Source organism: Lepidochelys kempii, chromosome 8 (genome assembly GCF_965140285.1).
Source record: "Lepidochelys kempii isolate rLepKem1 chromosome 8, rLepKem1.hap1, whole genome shotgun sequence".
NCBI lineage: Eukaryota > Metazoa > Chordata > Testudines > Cheloniidae > Lepidochelys > Lepidochelys kempii.
This window is the reverse complement of record NC_136387.1, coordinates 75,697,805-75,722,301: the sequence shown is the minus strand read 5'-3', so window position 1 is coordinate 75,722,301 and position 24,497 is coordinate 75,697,805. Positions and strand designations below refer to the sequence as shown.

At 39.5% G+C, this 24,497-nt stretch overlaps 1 protein-coding gene across 15 annotated transcripts in view; it reads right to left on the bottom strand.

The window, feature by feature from the left end:
• Window positions 1-8,776: 8,776 nt before the first annotated feature.
• ZNF644 (zinc finger protein 644) overlaps window positions 8,777-24,497 on the bottom strand; it is a 77,397-nt gene continuing 61,676 nt past the window's right edge. For 11 of the 15 annotated variants that reach the window (XM_073357095.1, XM_073357108.1, XM_073357103.1 and 8 more), the window contains 4 exons: window positions 23,816-24,421; window positions 21,224-21,346; window positions 11,098-11,200; window positions 8,777-10,511 (listed from right to left, as the gene is read on the bottom strand). In XM_073357095.1, coding sequence (XP_073213196.1) covers window positions 10,319-10,511; window positions 11,098-11,200; window positions 21,224-21,346; window positions 23,816-24,421 — 1,025 coding nt within the window. In that variant the 3' untranslated portion in view covers window positions 8,777-10,318. Of the gene's footprint in view, window positions 10,512-11,097; window positions 11,201-21,223; window positions 21,422-23,815; window positions 24,422-24,497 lie in introns of those variants that run through there. The other 4 variants (XM_073357110.1, XM_073357109.2, XM_073357106.1 and 1 more) reach the window with 3 other exon arrangements.

Here is a 24,497-nt window from a genome sequence, read left to right as displayed (position 1 = left end):
CCTGCACAGTCTGGATATGGAAGGGCTCAGTGGAGTTTAAAAGGAAAGTGAAGAATGTAATGATTATGAAGGCAAAGGATGTGAATCAGTAGTCCAGTCCTTCATACATCTCTGCCATTGCTCTTCAATTGTAGCCTGGAACAATCCTTGCCATTCCAGTCTCCGATCTCTCTTGAGTAATATGTCAACCATACTAAACTGTATGGCAGTTCCATAATCTGTCGACCATTCCATAGTTGCCTATTTGAATGAGCTACACAAACTCATTTGGACTGGTAACCAAAGCAAAACTCCAGTGTGGTGAAAGGTCAAGTGTGTACTTACATTTTCCCGGGTTTTCCCCCTAAGAATAAAATTGAGGTGGACAATGAGAATGAACCACAGCATAGGGTAATTTCAGTCTAGAAAGTGAAAATTTCAGACCTACTTAGAGAAAAAGAGGAACAAGCGTAAAGATCTCAGCTACACAGTTATATCTAGACCTTTTCAAAGAACCATTTTCATTACAATCCACACAACTAATACCTCTCTTGAGAGCAAGGTGCTAAAGAAGAAAATCCTAGCTACATGGTGACAGTTTCATAGTGGTGGCAAATTGAGATCTTTGTGGGATAGTAATCAATACAAAGCATTGACTGTATACAGACAGCACATGCCAATGGTCCCAGGCACTTGCCATATGGAACAGTTGAAGCTCTGAATATAACTGCTTTAATGTTCACTAAGTATACAATTTCATTTTGATTCTGGGAAGCTCAAACTATTTGATCTATGCATAGTAATAACAGTAACATCACTGGAGGTTTGTAAAATTAGGCCAAATTTTTCAGATGTTGGGAGTCTGAAATGAGAGACCTAAATACGTTGCCTGATTTTCAGAGATGCTGAGCCCTCACAGGCCATGAACGGGTCTCTGAAAAATCAGGACCCTTTTCAGGTGGCTAACAGACATCCAAGTTTGAAAATTTTTGTCCAAGAACTCCTGTAGAAGTGAAATAAGTTCTAGATAAACTTGTGAAATCTGAGACAGCAATGTAAGACTTACTGCTTCAAATTTCTATTCGACATTGGTGAGGCCTCATCTGGAGTACTGTGTCCAGTTTTGGGCCCCACACTACAAGAAGGATGTGGATAAATTGGAGAGAGTCCAGCGAAGGGCAACAAAAATGATTAGGGGTCTAGAACACATGACTTATGAGGAGAGGTTGAGGGAGCTGGGATTGTTTAGCCTGCAGAAGAGAAGAATGAGGGGGGATTATATAGCTGCTTTCAACTACCTGAAAGGGGGTTCCAAAGAGGATGGCTCTAGACTGTTCTCAATGGTAGCAGATGACAGAACGAGGAGTAATGGTCTCAAGTTGCAGTGGGGGAGGTTTAGATTGGATATTAGGAAAAACTTTTTCACTAAGAGGGTGGTGAAACACTGGAATGCGTTACCTAGGGAGGTGGTAGAATCTCCTTCCTTAGAGGTTTTTAAGGTCAGGCTTGACAAAGCCCTGGCTGGGATGATTTAACTGGGAATTGGTCCTGCTTTGAGCAGGGGGTTGGACTAGATGACCTTCTGGGGTCCCTTCCAACCCTGATATTCTATGATTCTATAAGAAATTGAAACAAGTAAAGAATCTGCCTGTTGTAGGCATAGCTGCTGTGGCAGTAGATAGTCATAGAATCATAGAATATCAGGGTTGGAAGGGACCCCAGAAGGTCATCTAGTCCAACCCCCTGCTCAAAGCAGGACCAATTCCCAGTTAAATCATCCCAGCCAGGGCTTTGTCAAGCCTGACCTTAAAAACCTCTAAGGAAGGAGATTCTACCACCTCCCTAGGTAACGCATTCCAGTGTTTCACCACCCTCTTAGTGAAAAAGTTTTTCCTAATATCCAATCTAAACCTCCCCCACTGCAACTTGAGACCATTACTCCTCGTTCTGTCATCTGCTACCATTGAGAACAGTCTAGAGCCATCCTCTTTGGAACCCCCTTTCAGGTAGTTGAAAGCAGCTATCAAATCCCCCCTCATTCTTCTCTTCTGCAGGCTAAACAATCCCAGCTCCCTCAGCCTCTCCTCATAACTCATGTGTTCCAGTCCCCTAATCATTTTTGTTGCCCTTCGCTGGACTCTCTCCAATTTATCCACATCCTTCTTGAAGTGTGGGGCCCAAAACGGGACACAGTACTCCAGATGAGGCCTCACCAATGTCGAATAGAGGGGAACGATCACGTCCCTCGATCTGCTCGCTATGCCCCTACTTATACATCCCAAAATGCCATTGGCCTTCTTGGCAACAAGGGCACACTGCTGACTCATATCCAGCTTCTCGTCCACTGTCACCCCTAGGTCCTTTTCTGCAGAACTGCTGCCTAGCCATTCGGTCCCTAGTCTGTAGCTGTGCATTGGGTTCTTCCGTCCTAAGTGCATAGTCTATACATCTATCTAGAGATATAAATGCCCTGCCTTTACAATAATCTAACTACTTTACATTTCTAAGGCAACACACACTGCATTTCCTTCACATCTTATCTCACCATTCATAAACCAATCCAATGCCCAACACATGTTACAGCAAACGTAGACTTCAAGCCATTGCCCCCCACCACCTTATTAAATTATGTGCCAGCTGTTATGTACTGCAAAGAAATTATGTTAAACTGCAGGTTGCTGATTTTGTTTGCTGCTAGCAAAGTGGGGTTCCGGTAATCACACTGGCAATTAAATTCCAAAGAGCACAGATCATTACAATAATATACAAGTACAAAGATCACTATACAGCACTTTCCCCAAAAAGTCATGCGGGTGCAGGGGGAGGGGGAGCAATGCTGCATTCATTCAAAGGTTTATGCATCCGATGAAGTGAGCTGTAGCTCACGAAAGCTTATGCTCAAATAAATTGGTTAGTCTCTAAGGTGCCACAAGTACTCCTTTTCTTTTTGCGAATACTGCCTAACACGGCTGTTACTCTGAAACCTGTAATTAAGTGTCAGTTCACTTTTGTTAAAAGACCCAGTTTTGAGAGGTTAAAAACTTAGCTTTTTACTGGGATACAGAATGCTGAAATACACAATGCTACACATGCTATGGGATTGGTTCAAATGTTTTTGGAAGTGTAAGGGAGGGGTCTAGCATTTTGCTATCCCTTCAAGTCTCACTCACAACAAAGCTGTTCATATAGGGGCAATTCCAAGGTGAGTCAATCTCACAACTACCAGGAATACTTGTTTCTGTGACCTTGTATATATTAGGGAAATTTACCATGACCCTGTGTGTAGATCTCCCTAGCACACCTGTAACCTTGCCTCCATTCTAGCGCTCCCAGTGATGTGTATCCATGCCAAACATCTTTTGAATTGGACATGTTTCCAGCTAGGTTAACCACTGTGTCAGTCTCCACTGCCACTGTGGACACAGTCTGCTGCTGTAACACCACAAATGGTGCAAATAGTCGTCTTCCATCCCAGAGCATTCTGGTGGCTTGTCTGGTCTAGGTTCTGTGCTCCACTGATTAGAAGTCAAGATGGTCAGACACCACTTACCTGTACAAAGTTGCACACACATGTACTGCAGATGCAAACTACTTAGACTGCAAGTATCTTCTGCTTCAAGCACTTGAATATTACCTGCATGTCACAGACGAAGCCTTCTCATAAATGGGCTGCCAGCTGGCCTGAGGCCAATGTTCAGGCCTGGTCTCAGTCTGGGGAGAGGTGGAGATGCAAGGTAAACTAGGCAACACAATTAGAAATACCCTGTTTTATGGCCAGGTGGTGGCAGAGTTTAGGATAACCAAGACTAGCAACCAATGCCAGGGGAGGGCCTTAAACTACAATATAGCAAGGCCAAGAGAAAATAGCAGTTAGTGGAAAACATGCTCATTTTATGATGAACTTCATTGGCTCCTGGGCATTTGCTCCCCCAGTGAGCCTTAAGTGCTGTAAGTCCGCAATGAATCACTTTGTGGTGTGATTGTGAGGGCTCAGGACTGCCAGCAGGGAGGATCAAGAGGCTAAGGAGATGCACGATATACTGCTAGGATCATAGGATCTTTTTCAGGTGGACTCAGTATCCAAACGTGACTGGTGACCCAATGGGCAAGCTAGTTCTGTGATGGAGGAATTGGGGGATCTGGGACCCTCTATGGGAGATAGGTCGCTCCTTATGATAAAGGTACCAATGAGGGTGGATCTGGCAGGCTTAGGGGAAAAGTTCTCCAGATTCTTATGAAGAGTGCCATTATTATTTGTGAAAAGATGGATATAGCCTCATATCAGGGCAGAAGTGTCCACACTCTCTCCCTGCTCCACCAGTCTCCATTCTCCACCTGCACCACTGAAGCACAAGTAACACCTGGCTGGACCCTTCCTAGCTCCCCCAATTCAGGCCCCTCAAATTTCCTAGGTCTTGTAATTCTCTTGGCCCCGATTTTAGCTGCATAGGGCATTGTTCCAGGTGGAAGCAGAAGGGCCTGGATGGCATATATGGCAGCTCACTGAACCAAGTCAGGTGGCTGAAATTGGAAAGGAGGAGCAGTTGGAAAAAAATTTCAAGAAGTCACACCAACGGCAGCGTTAAAAGGCAAAACATAGGAACATTTTATTGCAAGAAGTTACATATTGGGCACTATGGCCAAAATGTTTCCATTACATTGACTCTGCTAGCCCACGTGCCAGCCAATGGCATCTACATTGCATGCTGAGCTTATACACCTGAAATCACATGAAATTAGTCTGACTTTCTATGAAACACTATCCTAAGCAGATTCTCTCTCGCTGTTTAGGTAATACCTTTAACTGTATAAAGCACAATTCTGGAATGTAACCAATGTGCAAGTAATAGTCCACTGATTAGTGGGGTACAAACTAGAGTCTAGTGGAGAGATCTGTTAACTATAGCCCTTATTTCATCCTAATCCCTAATTACTATTTCCAAAAACCATTCATAAGAGCAATCATCATTCTGTTCAGTGTACACCTGAATTTTCTTCTATATCGTTTGCATGCTCAGGAAAAGCCCTAATCTATGAGCAAGCCTGGGAAGAGAACACCATTAATGTCAAAATAGTTTGGTGGATTCCGCACTGCTCACTCTTCTGAAGTTCTAAATTTTGAAAATCCTGGAATTATCCATGTTTGAAGGCTTCATGAACTTTTCATAAAAATCCAAGAAGGCCTGCACCACCATGGAGAAGTAGTCCTTCCAGTTAAGTGTATTCCTGAGCTTGTTTGGGAAGGTGGTGGGACACAGAATGGATACATGGATTCTTCCACCAATAACTCACAGAACCCAACTGTTTAAATACCCTTATAAACTTAGGCACATTAGCAGCTTGATCACACACTCCTGCAATACACTAGGTTTTGTCTTGCACACTTTCACCAGAACAGAAACTACCATGGACTTCCTGATCCTGGACTGACTCTCTCCAGATGACTGATAATGAATCTGGGGTGGCCAGATTCCACAGGATGACGACTACTCTTTTCCACAGAAGTCTAGCACTGCAGTATTGGGGCCAAGTCAGTATAAGAGTTCCAGAACAGTTTATTTTTTCATCCCAGGGTTCTGTAGGTAGCTGGCCATCCCAAGTCACCAGAATAACTCTGTCCCACAAGCTTGTAGTTGTGGTTCACTGGGTGCAATTCATCCAAGAGTTAAAACACACAGTTATGCATGTGGCAAGCAGCAGTAAGTGCCTGATGTGTGTTTGTCTCTCTAGCTCTCTGCAGGTATTGTCTGAACAATTTCGCCACTCTGCAGCAGCTCACTCAGATGCCTCCTAACGGCTTGTCAAAAATTTGACTTTTTCTCCATAATTCTCCTGTGCTTCCGAGGACATTCTAGAAGTCCTTCCGCAATCTTCCAGAAGCAACTGCTTGCGAGAGCTGTACCAGAAACTAAGATAGTTATTGGGAGGTCAGTGCAACTACATTGCTGTAGAAGAGCATAATATAATGAGACAGAGCAGAACTGCAACAGTCTTTAGCCTGAAACATGGCTACTATGGACACACAGTATCACTGGTACTTACATGAGTGCAATTCGAATGGTTCAACTCCCTAGTGAAGCCTCTGCCTAAAGCCTCCGAAGCACAGCAACAGTCAACATCCCTATGCTTAAAGAGGACTGGACTGAGAAATTTTGTCATTTGCAGCCTCAGGAAGGGTGGCTAACAAAAGAAACACTTTGGAAAAAGTGTGTGGCCTGATTTTCAGAGGTTTTGAGTACCTGTAACTCCCATGGGAATCCACGAAATCTAAAAGGTGGTACCTCTGAAAAATCAGACCAATCAGTCTCATTGCTTGACATCCATGATAAATGATCCACTGTAAAACTGTCTTGCACTTCACCAAACACCCATCCCTTTGTTTTTCCTGCCAGATCTTTAAAACTTTTTGGAAAGCTGTAATCCCTCTTCTACAAATTATATATTTTACCTAAAAATATCCAACAAACTCTTCTAATTGGAAAAAAAAATCAGCCTTATCAGTTCAGGCTGAACATGGGCTGTTTGAATTGGCCACAAAACAACATGTAAGAACTAGTCAATGATTTATGTTAAGTCAGTCGTCATCTCCATTCAGTTCCTAGTGGAAAAGTGTGTGCAACACAAAAACAATCCAGCACAATTGGCACCCTTTCCGGCGATCTCATCGGAGAGGCCAAGGCATGGGGAACCCAGCTGGTTATCAATAAATATATTAAAGTATAGTAACCAGTAATGGCTATAAACAAAAGAAAAGACCAAACACAAGACCAAATTGGATGCCCAGCACAAAGTGTGAAAATCCATATTTTGGAACGTACATAACATTGGCTGAAATGTACTGAGCACCTTACTGAATCAATGGAAGCACTGAAGTCAGTGGGAGCTGAACGGGCTCTGAATGCTAAGCACTTCTGAAAGTCAGGCCACTTATTCAGATGCCTAAATATGGAATTAGGTGCACAAGTCTGAAAATTGAAGACTTCTCTGTGAAATGAAAAAGGATACGCCATTTAACTAAGCCTGTTCTATCAGATTTTTCATTACCTCCATAGAACTGGAAATAGGAATTTATGGAATCTGACAGCAAATACTGATGGGGATCAAGACTCCCAGCAACACTTACACTAGGAGAGTAGAGAAATCCTAACATCTTGGGTCAATAGGGTTATATGAAAAAGACCTAGAGATAGATAATTTAATACGTTGCTTTTAGAGAATTCATTTCAAAACCAATGTAGGTCCCAAGTGCAATGAATTTAACTCTTCAAAGAGTGCTAAGGTTTGGCTATATTTAAAAAAAATATATTCGTAGGAGTCCACGACAAGCACAGCAGGATGCCGCATTTTGAGACAGATCGGGATTAGCAGTGAGGGTATATCTGAAGAATTGTGCACCTCTGGCTCACACTATGCAGAATTCTAGCCATTACAAACAGTCCATTTTCTCAAAATGTAAGGGCCTGATCCTGGAAGTTGCAGAGCTCCTCCTTCAAGGATTATAGGACTAGACCCATATGCTCTTCAAACTTAACGTTACAAGTGAAGATGTTATATAAAGTGATTCACTCAGTGATATTACACACTGCCTGGTTTGAATGAACTAAATAAAATTCAAGTTATTTATCTTGTTGAAAACCTAGTTAGATTTTCTACTATTGCTAAATTCTGCATGGTATGGTTTTACTCTATCGGCATATTTAGCAATGTTTAATTATCAGTGTAGCTTCACCAAATTTTTCATAAGTTAACCAGCCACAGAATATGCTTAACATCTTTTTGTGAAAAGAATAAACAAATATTCTAATAAAACATTATGAACTTCCAAGGCAATGTCATTGTTCTTATCTAATTTACATCCATTTCTCATGAATGTTGTTTCTAATCCTCCACTTTCACTTACAAAACAAGTTTTCCACAAGAGCTCAAAATCCCACAGGTTGCTTGCAAACATCTACTTATTTTTCAGTATCCACAACTAAACCAGCTCCTATGCAGACAGAGAATAAGGCCCTGATCCCACATTGTCTCATGTGTGGGTGTACTGCTGCACTCAAGCAAAGCCCAACTGATGTAGATGGAGCTTTGCATGGGCGCAACAGTCCACCTGTGTGCTACACAGTGTAGGATCAGTTCCTAAATGATAACAGACACTCAGTTTTTCGGTCAGATATAAAAAAAAATCAAGATTAAATGCAATTTTAGTATATCAAACCAAAACCACGTAAGGAAACGCTTAGGAGTATTGCTGTGAGATTTTCCTCTGATCCTAAAAATATCAGGAGACAGCACTCTTTTTAAATAACAAGAGAAGCCCTACAACATTATAGTAGGATGGTTTTGTACTATCCATCAACATATTTCAGATATCCTATTTTTCAAATTTTTCCCACAGACAAAAATCCTTTGAATATTTTGAGGTGTATTTTTGATTCAGACAGGTAACAATATAATGGACATGTTAAAGCTTCAAGTTATCCACAGGGAGTTACACTAAGAATACATTACAATACCTCTCTAATGACATTAGCCTAGACATCTAGAGAGCTACTTTTGCAAGATATTAGTAAGTGCTAGTATGGAGATTATTTCAACTTTATAAAAAAAAATCACCCTGACATTTACACCAATCAAATGTAATGTATCTGTGAACAGATCATATTATGTTGTGAATAAATGTATTCTACTCTGGATCACTAATGAGGAGATTCTAATCTCAAGCAAGACAAATCAACTTCTCATGAACTGTTATTTCATACATAACGCAAATAAGAAATGCTTCACATTATAGACATTTAGATTTTGTTTAAACCTTTTTATTTAGAGATTTTTCTGGTAAGGAGATATACCATAGGAAAGCAATTTCACTGGCAGTGAGGTATGTATATACTCTACCAAAATACTCCTTGTTTTAACTGCTTTTAACTTTATTTACATATAAAGAAAATACCAATGCATATTCTTGATTTAACTACAGTTTTAGTTACCCTATATGAATAAAATGAAATGTTACTTGCATACAAAACCGATTTGTAGAGGAATCTGATTTACTGATTAAAAAATTAAATCACGTTTTGATGACAATTTAAATGAACAAACACAATTTATCATGACCAAGACACCTGCACCATATTGTCCATCCTCACAGCACATTTATTTCAGTAATTCCGTACGTAGGTCCTTAGCATGAGCATAGTGTTACACAGTTTTCATACATAGAATCACATCCAAAACAAGTTCTAAAATTTAAATTGTAAACATTCTCTTCATATGTAGAAACATTTCAATGTGTTCAAATTTGTTAAAATGATCAAAAAAATTTAAACAGAATTATAAATGAAAAGTCTAGTCCTAAACCGTGTAGTGAGCAGTTCTTAGTACATTTCTACAGTGTTAAATAAAGTAGTAGAGAGGCAAACTGTTCTGTAAGCAAGTCAGACTTTAAGTAAAACATCATAAGGAAACAAACTTTAACAAAAAAAATGCTTTGCAATAAAGAAAGTTAGATTTGAATCTACTATGATACAAAAATGTAAAGGGTAAATAACATCTTTGTTGACAAAGTAGGAGGTAGCATGGATGCACCACTTTATTGTCAGTGAGAAATGCAACTGAAGTAAAGAATACTTCCTTACCACAAATAATTTCCAGTACTATGTACATATTTCTCTTAGAAATATTTGTTTAAACAAGTTTCCCTCCACTTTTTAGTACAAAAAAGCCTCATATGATTTAAAAAAACACTTACACACCTAGATAGAATAGTACTAATTGCCCTATTTGAATGAAACAGTCTCTTGAACTATGAAGTACATGATATTTAATGCCCTAAGTTGAGTAAGTTGTATTAGCGGTTCTTGGAATTATACAAAACACTACATACATACAAACAAAATATAATATCTTATTTTACTATGCAAGTGTTTTTTGTGTGTGTGTGTGTGTGTGTGTGTGTGTGGTTTTTTGTTTTGAATAAACAGAGCCTTGATTCTGGTAACACTGCAGAGGGCATGGTTTGTTTTTAATAAAATCTGTCTATAAGTACCCATGTGCAACAATTTAAAAATGGCTGCTTACATGTAATGATCTTGTATTGATAGTGAACACAGTAACTGACAAAAACATAGTAAACCTTAAAAACACATCTGCCACCCTATATAAAATATAAAGACTACTTACTGTAACTGTTAAGTACTCAATTTGTTTTGATGTTACTGTAATTCACTTTCCCTACTTCTCTGGCTTTAGGATTTATAAACATAATTTAGTGTAGCAATATTTTTTAAAAAATGACAAAGTATTTCAAATTTACATCCAATTCAATTTAAAACATTTCCTTGTTCTATGATGCTGCTTCTGCCATCAGTAAAGAAAACGAAGTTTCAGTAATTGAAGCAGGTTTTTTAAATAGCGATGTGACCTCAACCATGCCAGCCCCAGTCCGTGGAAGATTTGCATTGACGATGTGTCTCTGCAAGTGCTTTATCCAGTCTTCCTGAACAGACAATGGTCCTCGAAAGACCAGACCACAAAACCTGTGCAAATTTTAAAATCATTCCATCAAGATATATTAGCATTAAATACAGTACAAGTCAGACGACATTGCTAAGGGTTAAGAATTATACCGAAAGTCAACTTTTCTCCTAAAAGCTCATTTTAATATATTTTTTAACCATGAAACCATTAGGGTTTTCATTTAATTCAACAATACTTGATAATTGTTTCAAACACAAGATTAAAGTTTATACTATACATTATACCTTCACAATTGTAATGCTATAGTTAATGGCCCATTTCCAGTAATAGGCTTTTGTTTGTTTTGTGCAGGGGAAGAACATTGCCCAAATATGAAATATGGAAAACACATTTTCAGCGAGGGGAGGGGGAAAAAAAAAGTCTATTCCAAATTGTAAGACTGTTTCAGATTCTTTTTTGTTTAGCTTACTGTAATATTAAACTTAGTTATTTGTTTTGCTCAATACTGGCTTTTTAAATCAAATGCAGTTACAATATATACTTCTGAATATTCTTATATAAAGGCAACAATTTATAACCTCTTTTTAAAAAAAAAACCCAGACCCTGTAATTCCAATTAACCCATTATAAACCCCCTGCAGGTACCTGCACCGGAGTATGTAAACTTCATCAGCTCCGTGAGGTAATGGCAGCATTTTTTTCTTGCTTCCAGATCTTGATCTTGACTTTTTTTGCTTACAATCTAAGGCTAAGAAGGAAGGAAGAACATTTTCCATATATAAAAGTGAACAATTAACAGTTAGTCCTAAACCAAACAGAAATATTCAACAAACCTTCATTTATATCCATGGTGAAAAACCCATTTATTTTCTCTTACTGTGCCATGTTAAATTGCAATCAAAATGCCAAAACTTTCCATTACCTATCAAACTCTAAAAAACGATTCACAAAGAAGCAAAGACAGTCTTTTCCCATCTTTGGTTATTACAGTGTTTGTTCTCCTCTAAAAACCATAGGACGATCATTAAGCTAGACACATTTTAGTTCCAGCAAGCTCTAGTAACTGTTATTGTGGAATTACCTGGAATTACCCAATGACAGTTTGAAATTCCCTTTCATTCTTAAAACTTTTTCAGTCTTGGAAGATCTGTTGATAACTATAGTTCAAATTATGTCATAAAAATACAGTTACAGCTTCAAAATGTTGACGCATTCAAGCTAATTTGATTTAAATCCAAACATGAATGAGAACTTCTATCTGCAAGGAAGTCTTGTTTACATCTGCTACACCAATGAGGAATGCACCATCATCTGCTCACATCATACAAGTGCCAAACAGAAACAAAAGTTTTGGTTCTGTCCTATCTCTAGGACTCTTAGCTGAAGCTTTCTTACCATTTGTCTATTCGATGGTTAAAAGGAGTAATAAGAAAACAGTGATTATGAACTTCTTGTAATAGGTTGACAGACTTTATGACAATGCATAGAGATGCAGAGCCACTTGCAAAATCAATGTCTTATCAGGTGTTTGAACTATGCATGAAGGTACAGCATAATTACTGCTGAAGCATACTAGCATGTGGATTTAGGATTGAGAGGGGCTGAGCCCTGTAGGGGCAGAGGAAATTGAAGTTTGCAACAGAGGCCTCACAGGGAAAAACTCTACATCAGCCATGGTTGGGAAATAACTTCAAACTGTACTTTACATTGTGTAATGATTTATGCTTACCATGAAGCTAAACCCGAGGGAGAGTCTGGAGGCAGGTGGAAACTTTACCTATTCCTAAACATGAACACGAAATATTAATGACATTAAACTATCAAAGTAACAATAATGGAAAGGGCATCAGCAGCACCAGGGAGGGTCACTCTAGACCAGAGGTTCTCAAACTATGAGGCACAGGTGCCAGTGGTTTTTTGGCCAGCGGTTAAGTGCTCCCAGAGCAGACCCAGAGCTCTGTTCTGCCGGGGGGCAGGGCAGAAGGAGCCAGAGCTCTGTCCAGAGGACAGTGCTGGGACAGGGGCCAGCCAGGGATCTGTGGGGGAAGCAGCTTGCAGGAGCTCCCCTGCTCCATCCCCCAACTTATCTCTGCCTGCAGCAGCACACAGATTCTCCTGATTCTCCAGTAACACAAGGCCTCCCATCCCTGCTATCTTCCCCCTGTGCTTGGCTCACCAGCTCAGCTGGGGCTCCTCCAGCTCCCGGCTGAAGCACCCCCACAATATCCCAGGGGCTCCCTTCCATCCCCTTCCACCTAGCCCAGCCCTGCAGCATACCCACAGCTCCCCTCCACCCATCTCAGCCCTGCCCTACAATATCCCCTCCATTTGCTACTGAGCTACTGTTCATCCCTGAGCTGCAGAGCTGGATGAATTGGGCTTAGCAGAAGGGCTCTCTTTCCCCAGCTGCTGCAGCTGTTCATTTCCAGCTGGTGCCCCTATTATGGCAGTACCCCTTGTGCAAAGTGGGCTCTTAGCTCTGCAGAGGCTATTGGCACTGCCTTCCTCTCCATCCCTGGTGCTGGAGCTTGGCTGCTTGTGACAGGGAGAAGCCACCATGGGGTTCCCTGTGGCAGTGGGGAGCCAGGATCTTGCATGGTTCCTGCTCAGCGTGACACACCACCTCCCCTATTGCACCAGTGCAGCTAGACAGTAACCAGCTGGTCCTAGCTAGCAGCAGCCCAGCTCAGTCCCAGCTACCAGCTTAGAATCACAGAATCATAGAATATCAGGGTTGGAAGGGACCTCAGGAGGTCATCTAGTCCAACCCCCTGCTCAAAGCAGGACCAATCCCCAACTAAATCATCCCAGCCAGGGCTTTGTCAAGCCTGACCTTGAAAACCTCTAAGGAAGGAGATTCTACCAGTACCCTGATGGACTTCCTACTGCACCAGACCTATGCGGAACTATCAGTGCTGGTGAACCTCTGACTGCCATGCTCTGACCTGCCACCCGCACCCGTTGGGCCACCTGCACTAAATGGGGGGCCCTGTTCCCTGCCTGTAAGCCCAGGACAGCTGTGGCGTGTCACATAGTCAATGGTGTTATGATTTCCTAAAATGTTTGGGAAGTTTTATTTTAGTTGCTACAGTTTGCATTTTTTTTGGAACACAACTGTGAGATAGCACAAAAGATAATTTATGCAATAAAATTAGTACTTTTGATACTCATACACTTATTTTAACTATATTGAGCATACACTTCTACATTATTATTCGTGTTCTTGCAAAGTATAGGATTTTCAGGTTTGTATTGTCACTGTAAACGATGGGGGGCTGGGGAGGTTCAATTTTTTCTCTCTCTGCGCTTAGGCAGGCTCACTGTGACAAAGTTTGAGAATCCCTGTTCTACAGTGGTGTTTCTGAGGTGCAGAAACATTAAGATGTAAAATCCTAATGTTTGCATTCTCTGATATACCAGTCAAGGATCTGTCTCCTCTAACACAATGACGACACAAAGACAACTGCTCTCAGCACTCAAAGCCTCCTCTGCTTAGGCATTTATACCAATTAAGAGAAAGGACAGAGCATCATACTGCCCCTTTGTATTTTTCTTCTACTGTGGGTGAATATTCTGGGAAGCAGGGGATCCCTTTAGATTAACACCTGATCTATAGGTTTTAATCCAGTGGGCCAAATTTATTTTCAGAGGCCTTGTCTCCATCCCCGATTCTGTCCAACAGACTAACTATTTAAAGATTTCTGTTCCTCTCATTCTTTCCAGATAGAACCTCAAGGCCATAGTGTTCAGAGGCTGCCACAGAAACTAGCTCCTGACTGAGCACCAACATGTTCCCTCTCCCTCCATCGTCTTATTGTTGTGGAAAGAGAGTAAGGGAGAGGAGATAAAGAGATAGCTGCCAACTTGCTGATCCCTTTTCTGGAAACAATATTATCTAGAAAAATGACTAAAAAGCCAATAGAAAACTCACTGACACTTCCGAGTCTTGAAGGTAGGAGAGAACTAAATTCAGACTCCAAATGGGTACAAAACAGGTATCCAGATAGGCTTATTTACACAAAGTTGAAGGAAGCCTTCTATTAGCAGATGAGGCCCAATGATGTTCTCTTTGACAGCAGCGAGTGAAGGGATCTGGACACAACAGGCACTGACAGCAAGGATTTTGTCAAGATCCTCTTTGAGAAAGTGAAGGATGTGATCAAGGGAACAGGAATTGGCCCTAATGCTTTATGCCAACATACAAGGAGCATGTTCCATTTTCTATAATGGGGAGAAGACCATATTTTCCAAGCTTTAGGAAAGTATGGATTACACAGGAGTAGAAACCATTAAATTGGTGGCTTGGCCTTTCCCACACCACTGGCACCTTATCTTTGGGGAGGATCATAGGACATGAAACTGTAAGGGACCTCCTGGGTCATTAAGTACAGCCCATGGCTATTGCAGGCAACCCCATTATATAATCCCATTCACAAATTTAAAAAACTAGCTGGGATGTTCATCCTCACTGCTCCGCTAAGGAGCTCTGAGATCCTCAAGTGAAAGGTGCTCTCAGTACAAGGCACGAATTTTCATCACTGTGTGTCTTCTCATAGGTACCAAAGATCCTTTTCATCCTCTATATATCTATCCTTTTCAGCCTCATCTATCTTTATGTAACCATCATACATGCAGCATCTGAGCACCTTCCACAAGAGATACAATCTCTCCTCCCAGTCAGGAGGAACTGGGCATAATTCATTTTGTATTTTTTGCCCTTTTAAATCTCATATTATTGATGGACATCTTGGTCAAAAAAGTGGGGTTTGCATTTTGCCTGGAAGGTACTGAAATTTATGGCCATCCTTCTCTCTGAGAGAGGAGACAGGGTACCTGAGCCTGGATACCAGTGTGCCTGTGGAGAACTATTAGCATAAAAGGAGATCCATCTGGCCAGGTGGAAATGATTCTACAACAACGGCTTTGCTTCTGTGGATTTTGCAGAACACCCCATTGAGGAAAATTGGAGGAAACAGAGACCACAGCTCCATTAGATTGCCAAGGCATCCATCTGAGGTCCTTCTGAGATCAGTTAGTAGTTACAAAATCAATGACATTAAAGAATGTGAAAAAGGTCTACAAAATGGTAGCCCTTTATGTATAGCTGGCTCCAAAAACCAGAAGGATGTCAGAAGGATTTCTTGTGAAATAAATGCTTTGTGGCTCAGAGTCTCTTAGATCAGTTTTTCTCTGTATTCAGACAGACTTCAAGGCTAGATTCCCCTCATCCCCATTAAAAAATTGGACTCTTCTCATTCAGGCAAATACTCCAGTGTTTCAGGGAGGCTATACCACCACTTGTGTCCTAATCCTAGCTTTTCTAACAAAGGGTTCCTGAAGGCTAGCAATTCTAGGACACTGATGTGCAATCTTCTGAGAAAAAAACCTTCCTGATCATCCCACACACAACTAGGAGCTAACACAGGAAAATGGAGTCTGGCATAATGCACCAAGAGAGGTGACTTTGCAATAGTCAGACAGGGATTTTATGGAGTGTAGAGGAAAGGAAGGAGAGAATGGGCAAGGATTTTTCTGATGTGTTTAGTACACAGGCTTTACATAGAACAACTGTAAAAAACAGGACTGAAGAACTCAGCGCAAGACTTCCAGTGAATGCAGCCCCTCTCACATAGGGTAACAGGACTAAGGCTGGAACACAAGGATCAGTCCACATGAAGCGATAGTAACAATAAACTTAAAAAACAAATTTTCAAGAGATTCAAATGTTAAAACTGGCTGTGAGTTGAAGTAGCATTCCATACAACATGTTTGTCCCCTTTTCTTGTGGTTTTTGACTTTCTGAGTACATTTATTTACTTTTAAAGGCACAAACGAGCATGAATGTGCTTTCGGGTCACTGTAGGAGAGAAGGTAAGACCAAAACTTTTGGTAAAATTTGACTGATGCTTCGGATCAACATTCAGATGATTCATTCTCCAAACAGATTGGTATATGAGTAACTGCAAAACTGTCATCAAATTGCTAAAACTCAGGAGTAGTAAGCTCACTTAAATTAAAGCTATGTGTGCACAAACACTTCTGATGCTCACATACTGTACTGACAGGATACTAAAACAAGCAGCACCATCTTAAGAACACCACAGTCTCACCCCTAGGTCACCTGTTCCAACCCAGCCCATATTATAACCAAAACCGGTTATTTAACAACATCTGTCTGGTGGTTTCAATCCAGTTCCTAGTGGACAGTTTCCAAATTACGAAGTAAAACTCCCACAAACAGCAGGCTCACTAACACTCAGCAAAGAGATCAAGAAAATTGAACCCCATCCAGCCTCATGGAAATTCCTTAAGATTAGGGTGAGGCACATTGTCAAAGTGTAGGGAAGCTCAGACTGCCACTACCTATGCCCATGTTGTGGATAGCGGGTACAGTCTCCACAGCTGTCAACTACCACCTTTCATGAGCACTATATTCAGTACAAAAGTCTCTCTGATAGAAGACTTTTCCCTTCAACCTTGACTACCCGCTGTCTGCTTAGTTGCTGCTTCTGAAAGCTGTGTGTGACTGACTGGATTCACTGCTCATCAAAATCTCTGATTCAGCATGGCAGAGTAGAGGAACAACCAATTTAGAATAGAAGATAATTGAAAATCTTTGGAAAGATCACTTGGAGGAGCTCAAGTTCTGTTGAGAACGCAGTATTTAAAAAAGCATACACACATTAGGTAAACAGGCTGCATATACACAATTTCACAGCACAGTGTCAGCATGGTGGTGGCAGATTAAAATGTATGCCCAATATGAGTGGGCAGCAGCATGGATTGGAAATTGTAACTAGTGATTCTTTGTTGCACATCTTTAGATCCAGTGAAATAAGTGTGCAACTACACAATGACTTAAATTTGTGCTTTCTGTTAATCCACAGTCCCCAAAATGGGAGCAGTCTCTACTTCAAGTGCTGAAGCACGTGTTCTTACTAGGACTTCATTATTTTTTCTACAGAACATTTACTAGTATACTAAACTCAGGCAATACTACAATTAAGTGATATATGTTGTCCTTTAATTTTATTTGTTTGCTTACTTGCTAATTGGCCACATTCAATCATTTGCAATGTCTCTTCCAGTCATTTGTGCAAATTTGTAGGGTTTAACTATACATCAGAATATTTTTATCTACAGTAATTTTTAGGACAGGGCACTTTATTGTGTATTCCTGAAGATATTAATACATTTTCTTTCTTAAGTACTGCTTGATCAATTAGGGATCTAAGACTGCAGAATAAAGACTTCCAGGCTGTATTTCTTGCTCCTTCTCTTAGCTCCAAGGCCACTTCCCTTGTGATGTGTCTCACTGCAGCAGCACAGCAGGGTGCCAGTAGCAGAGAAAGCATGTTATTTAGAGGGGCACAAAAGGAAAGGTAGGATGGTAAAGACAAAAAAAGGGGGGGGGGGAATGCCAGGGTGCAAGAGAGATCAAAGAATCTTAGGGGACAAAGAGAAAGTTGGGGAGGTCAAGGAGAGAGAAATTAGGGACTCTGGAATACAAGACCTTAATAGGGAAAAACCAAGTGGGGAAAGATGTATTTTGAAGATGGTGGAGAGGTCTGTCCTTAAAGTGACACAGTGAAAGAGAAAATCTCTCATCTGCTCTGCAAAACACCAGAAGTGTACAGCAGTCCACTAACCCTTTCACCAAAATAGGTAGAAGCATGGTGTCTGTTGGGCATGGGGGAGTAAAACAATCATGCAAATCTGTGTTGTACAGCCTGAAAACTTGCACTAACTTCTGGAACCAGACTTCCAAAATTAGATGTGGAATTTCACAAGCAAATTGGTTAACTGTGCACGCAAATGGTCATTTATGCATATAATTACAGTGAACAGCGGACCCATATTGCATAAATTAAGGTTGCAATTACACACTACACTTATCATAGCCAATGGCCTAGCAAATCTTGGCCTTGCTTGAAGATTTGTTCCTTGAACTATTTTTCGAATATTGGCAGCTACATTTCATTTTTTTTCTTGTTAAATCATAACACATGGCGGCTCCTGTATTTTCTCAGCATGCAAAATTTGGTTACATACCCCGTAAGTTACTGGTTGTGAAACAGCATTGAATCTACTAGAAAAGTAATGTTGTAATAGTTAATACTGAAAACACGCATAGTCAAAGTAGTGGGAAAAACATTAATTGTCTAAAAGGAGGATACTTAAGCTAACGCAGCCCTGGGAAAGCTTTCATTTCTGCTTCACTGACTTGCATAGATGATTCTATTTATTTTATTGAATAGCAAAGTATAAACAGTTCCCATAATAATTGCCACATCACATAAGAATTACAGCAATCATGTATGCATACAATTATGTAATTAGAGCAAGGAGCTGGGACAAGTACTGAACTAATAAAGAATTTCTCTGACTAATATTTCTTTACAAAGATGTAAGGAAGTAAAAGAGTAAGTTCAGGGCTTTTTTAAAATAGGAAAAATTACTAGATACTCAATGCCTCTACACAGTTTAGAACCTGAGATCAATAAATTTCAGGGCTGAAGACCCTATATAATAATTTCTCTAAAACATAGTCATCTTCATCTAACAAGACAAGAAGAACTTGGATCTTCCTAATATGGGAGATGTTCAGTAAGACCTGCACTCACACAGAGCCATATCTTCTCACTTCTCAGAAAAATAGTAAGAGCACCGTGCTTGTAGTGTGGTATTATATCACTAAGCCCACATGCTACACAATGTATTACAGCGTAGTAGATTTACTGGTACACTATGAATTATCAAATAATTAAAACCACAATTTTTAAAGTACATTTTGTGATCCATTATCCTTGCTTTGTTTATTCACTTGCCAATTGACAAAACTCACTAATTTGCAAAGGGTCTCCCAGTCACTAGTGAAAACTAGTAGCATTCTAGCATCAGTTACTAGGGATGAAAGAAATACTAAATACTGATTATGTATTCTAACATAATTTAGTCCTCCTATACATTATTTTTGATACACCCAACCCATGGACTTCCTCTAGCTGGTTTAATGTATTTATCTGCTCTCTGTGACCAGATTCAAATTCTGAAGTTAAAAATTAAGTTTCTAGCTCTTCCAGATGAGAAGAAAAACTTCCAAATGGGCAAATGTAAATAAAGAAATACTCACAGAATTATCAATGTAAATTTGCAGATAGCCTGAAACAGCTCTAAAAAACATGATCTGCCCTCAATCTCAGAGGTGTGTTATATTATAAATAATAAGAATAATACCACCTAGCTTTTTTCATAAGTAATCTCAAAGGACTTTATTAAGTTAGCATCATCTCCATTTTACAGTTGGAAAACTCCGTTTTACAGAATGACCTGCTCAATGTGTTACCAAATTTAGGTCTCCTGAGCCACAGACCAGTGCTCTACACACTAGGTCACAGTGCTTCCTCTGTTAACTTTTAAGTTTAATGAAAGTATTTTAAAAGTAATAATTTCCAATAACTTACATATGCAATTGTGCACCTATCTTGCACAATTATCATAACTGTGTGCATAAATTGAATAAAAGCACTAGCAAAGAGTCCAAAACCTCAAAAACAGCAGTGATGGTAACAAAGCCCTGTGCATCATCTTTTCCCCACTGAGTGACACTGCAAATAGTAACCTTAACAACAAAGTTAATTACTATGTAAGGGCCAGATTCTATCATGCAGTCTTTGTTCAAACCTCCCATTGTTATCAGTGGGAGATCCACTGTGAATCAAGGGTAACACACAACCCAACCTTCATAGACTCTGCCAACAGACTAGAATTAAAAACGTATCTTGGCCCTCTTCACAGAAAGTTTGACACTCCTGCTTTACATATGACTTGTACTTCATATAACTAGCAAGATCTGTGGCAAAGAAAATGGAATACTACTTTTACCAAAGTTTACTTTTTCCTGTGCTTGTTTCTTCTTTATGTAGTGACAGACAGTTGCCCTCCCCAGTTACCTAGTATGTTTATTTCAGGCTCTCCACCTCCCAATTGCCATATCATCTTCCCCTTCTGCTCCCCAACCCTCACTCTGCCTCCTACTGTAGACCATACAGATTCAGATCACATTGACTTCAGTGATACTTCATGTGGCCACAAGGGGTTGCCTGCAGAGAGCCAGCTGCAGAATCAGGCTCTCGGATATTATTCCAGATCACAACATAAAATGGTAAGGGACACCAACCTGAAATCTAGTTTATTTTAATATGAATGAGTTAAAAGTAGTGTCAGGACAGTACAACACTCACCCCATAGTACCACTACCAAATTATTTTCGCTTTGTGAACCACCAACACGAACAGAGAAAACCATGAAACTGACTATACACAAAGTGCTGTCAGATGCAGAGACTGAAAAATTAGTTATTTTTCGCTCATCTATTTCAATTGTAGTACTCTTAGGGGTTATTTGTAATAGTAAGTAGGTAAAAAGTGTTTGGACAGGCATGATTTTTTAAAGCTGTCATATCCCTTTCATAAAAAACAAATAGCTATTTTGATTTTGGGGTGAAGAATGAAAGTTGCTCAGCTTGCAGCTTTGTTTACATACCTGAAATGCTGGACCAAAATGAGTGAGTAAGAATGAAAAACAAACATGAAAAATGGACAACAGCAACACCTATATGTTTACAAGTTGCTGAAGTTCAATCTCTTAATTCAACTTGTTTACCAGAGAAAGCGTCAAAATTCATTTGGATTAACATATAAGTTTGTGCAGTCTGATGAGGAAAATGCATCATACACAAACTTGCTTTTACATCTGTAACAAAACATACCTGTCCCAGTCAAAAGTCCAGCACTCTTCTTTCGTGCATAAGCGCGTAAGTGGTTGGACAGACTAACAGCACTTGTAAACGTCGTATTGCAATGCACACACGTTCTAAGCTTCACAGGCATACCTATCATTCAAAAGAAAACTATAATCCAGTTCTCTCTTCAAAAAATGAAATTCTCAAAGCGTTGTAAAAAGTTTTCTGTAATAAAGATGTTTAAAATATATTCACTGCATTGATGCAATCGTTCAGTATATTAGAAGGATCCAAATTAACCATTATTAGTTTTGCATGTAGCGTTTAGAGCCAAACCATGTATTTTAAAAGAAAAGGGGGGTAAACCTTGAACCCCCAAGCTTCTCTGGATTTAACACCTATTATCACTTTCCTGCAGATCTCCACAGTATGCAGATCATTTCCTAACCCCAAAATACAATCCTGTGATTTGAATAGCACAATTCTGTTGAGAAGTTTCAAAGCCTGCAACATTCCCAATAAAGAGAATTAAAAAGTCTAGTTGATGAAGTGGTAATTAAAGTGTTTTACCCACAAGACTGTAAAAGGCTCACTACTAAATTAGGCTGCTGATGAAGGCTGGGAGAAAAGGTGGTAAAACACACCACTGAACAGCTGTTAGACAAAACATTTTATTCAGTGCATTTTATGTTCATTACTTTGGATGCGCAATCAATAATGAAAGTTAATGATTTGAAGTTTTTTGCTAAAATCTTTGTGCTAAATAAATGATCAACAAACTAACATCTTATTTATCACAGGAAAGAAAACATAGTGAAACAATACTAAACTCCTCACTTACCAGACAAAGAAACCATTATAATTGGTTTCTTCTCAAATTTACTGTGATACACATCAAAGAGCTTCCCTTCCCTTTGTCAAAAATACATTATCTCGGTCAATTATGTCAACTAATATTATAGAAAGCTTAAAATATGTTAGTTTAAAAATGTCTAGAGCTATTATGTTGGACAACTTCTGTATGCAGGATAGAATCCTATTATCCAGCAGCCCACAGAAGAAAGACTGCTTTTCAGGAAAATTACAGAAAAAGAATACCTGATTGGTAGACAATTTTTTAAATTGAAATTGTATTAAAGATATTTGGAATAACTTATGGTTACAGAGATTTTATTTTCTTTTTAACTCAACAGTCATAGCGAGTAACTTGTCAAATTCTATTATCTTAGCCACAGCTAGCTTAAGGGCTTTGTTTCTAACTATTAGTATTATGCAAGTATATGTTCATTTTCACTTGATTTTTCAGTACAGCCAAATAGATACCACCTAACATTCAGAAGTAAATGTATTCAATTTGGCAAGCTATACTTCAGTATGTTTTTCCAAATATAGTGAAATCTGTCAAAGAGACACTTCCCTTATTAGGCAACTTCCTGTTTGAAGTGACCACCAAAAATACCCAAATGTATTGAATATAATTCTGTTCCACCTTTGTTACGCCAAATTAGAAAGTCACCTTTGTTAAGAAACTGATTTTTGTCAGACAATTGTGTGGTCCCGTAAGACAGATTTTACTGCACAGGCAAGTTATTTTTTAGCAAGGCAAACATACCGGTGACCAAGCACAGAGCGCTGCCAGGTATGCTGTAATGCACTGGAATATTGGCAAGAGAACCAGGAAAACCAAAAACTGTTCCGGGAATAAAATATGATCCTGTACTTCAGTATCTAGGATATTGCAGTACCAGAAAGCAGTGTCCAAACTAGGAGCAGAAACATACTAGCTATAATTCTGTTATCAAAGAATACTAGTAGTTTCCCTGACCAATAGAAACAGATTTTTTTTTTTTTTTTGCAAGAGTTGCGTTAAGAACATCATTCTAAAACAGGGCTAGAGACTATCTAGCAAGTAGTCAAAAATTACAGAATTGTTTTATTAGCACAGTTCTCAAAGAAAAAAAATAAAATCTTTGCCCGCAACAGTCAGGGATTATGCGTTAGAACCCTGCTGGCAACCACCGTGTTCAAACAGAGCTGTAACTAGCACAGTTCTTCTCCCAGCATCGACAGGGCTAAAAGGAGAACAGCAGGTTCCCACATCAGCCACAATTATACAACAAACATGCATTCATTTATGCTGAAGAAGCATGTTTGCCTAAAATGTTGAAATTATTCAATAGTAGTTCATAGTTTGGAAATAGTATGCCTTTGTAACACAGAGAATAGTTCTGTCAGCTTGGGTAAATGCTACTTCTGCACAAGTTAGATTACTCTCTGGGCGGTCTACGGGTTGCACCCAGCTACTTCAACTATTTTTGTTGAGGAGCAGCATATTTTGCTATCAAAAGTTGCTTATTTTCTGGCTCCTTTTAAATCACACCCCAACCACATGTCAAAAAAGAACGATATTTTGTGCAAGAGAATTTAGTGCTGATGAACATTAATGCTGGGCAAGTTACACTAGAAGTTTATTGCACTCTCTTTCCCCTCAGTACTTTGCAAAGGAAACAAGAGTTAAATTAACTATGTTCTAGGAAAAATATTCTACACTGCAATACCTTTTCTAATAAATGAAAATTCTTTGGAAGCATAGTTAGACAGCTATAAACAGCCTCTTACCTGACTGCATAGTCAAGTCCATCCTTTGTGGCTGATACATCAATGGACTGTCTTCATTTAATGGAAGAACACATTTCTGAACAAACCTCTTTCTTGCAGTTTGATTATGGATCTTTTGAGGAGAGATATCAGGATTCCTTTCTTCTCCTAACCTTTTATTTTTCAGAAGTTCTATCAGTGTAAGTGACTGATTTTTTTTTCCATCATGTAGTACTGTTTTTGTTTCATCACATTCATTTAGGAAACTCAGACCTTCTTCCTCCGATGCAGACACTGAAATATCTTCAGTCTTTAGGCCATTATGGTATGCTTCAAGAGGTATAACATTTTGAGATAAAAAGTCATCATTTGAAGCAAGTTTCTGAGCGACAAATGGTCTGGGAATAATACGGCGACTGTTCAATGCTTTTAGGATTTTTTCATATTTTTCTTCATTTTGCATCATCTCATTTAGAACGCAGATTGGAGACTTATGTGCATCCCACTTGGTTTTGCCAAGCCTTTTCAGGTGTCCTCGCACATGATTAGACAATCCAATTTTCGTATCAAACCAACCTCCACAGAGTTGGCATGTGTGTTCAGAAGACGTTTCAGATTTCTCAATAGCTAAAAAGAAAAAATAATGATTTATCAATTTTCCAAACATTTTTGAACACCTTAACTGTACTTAACGCTATAAACT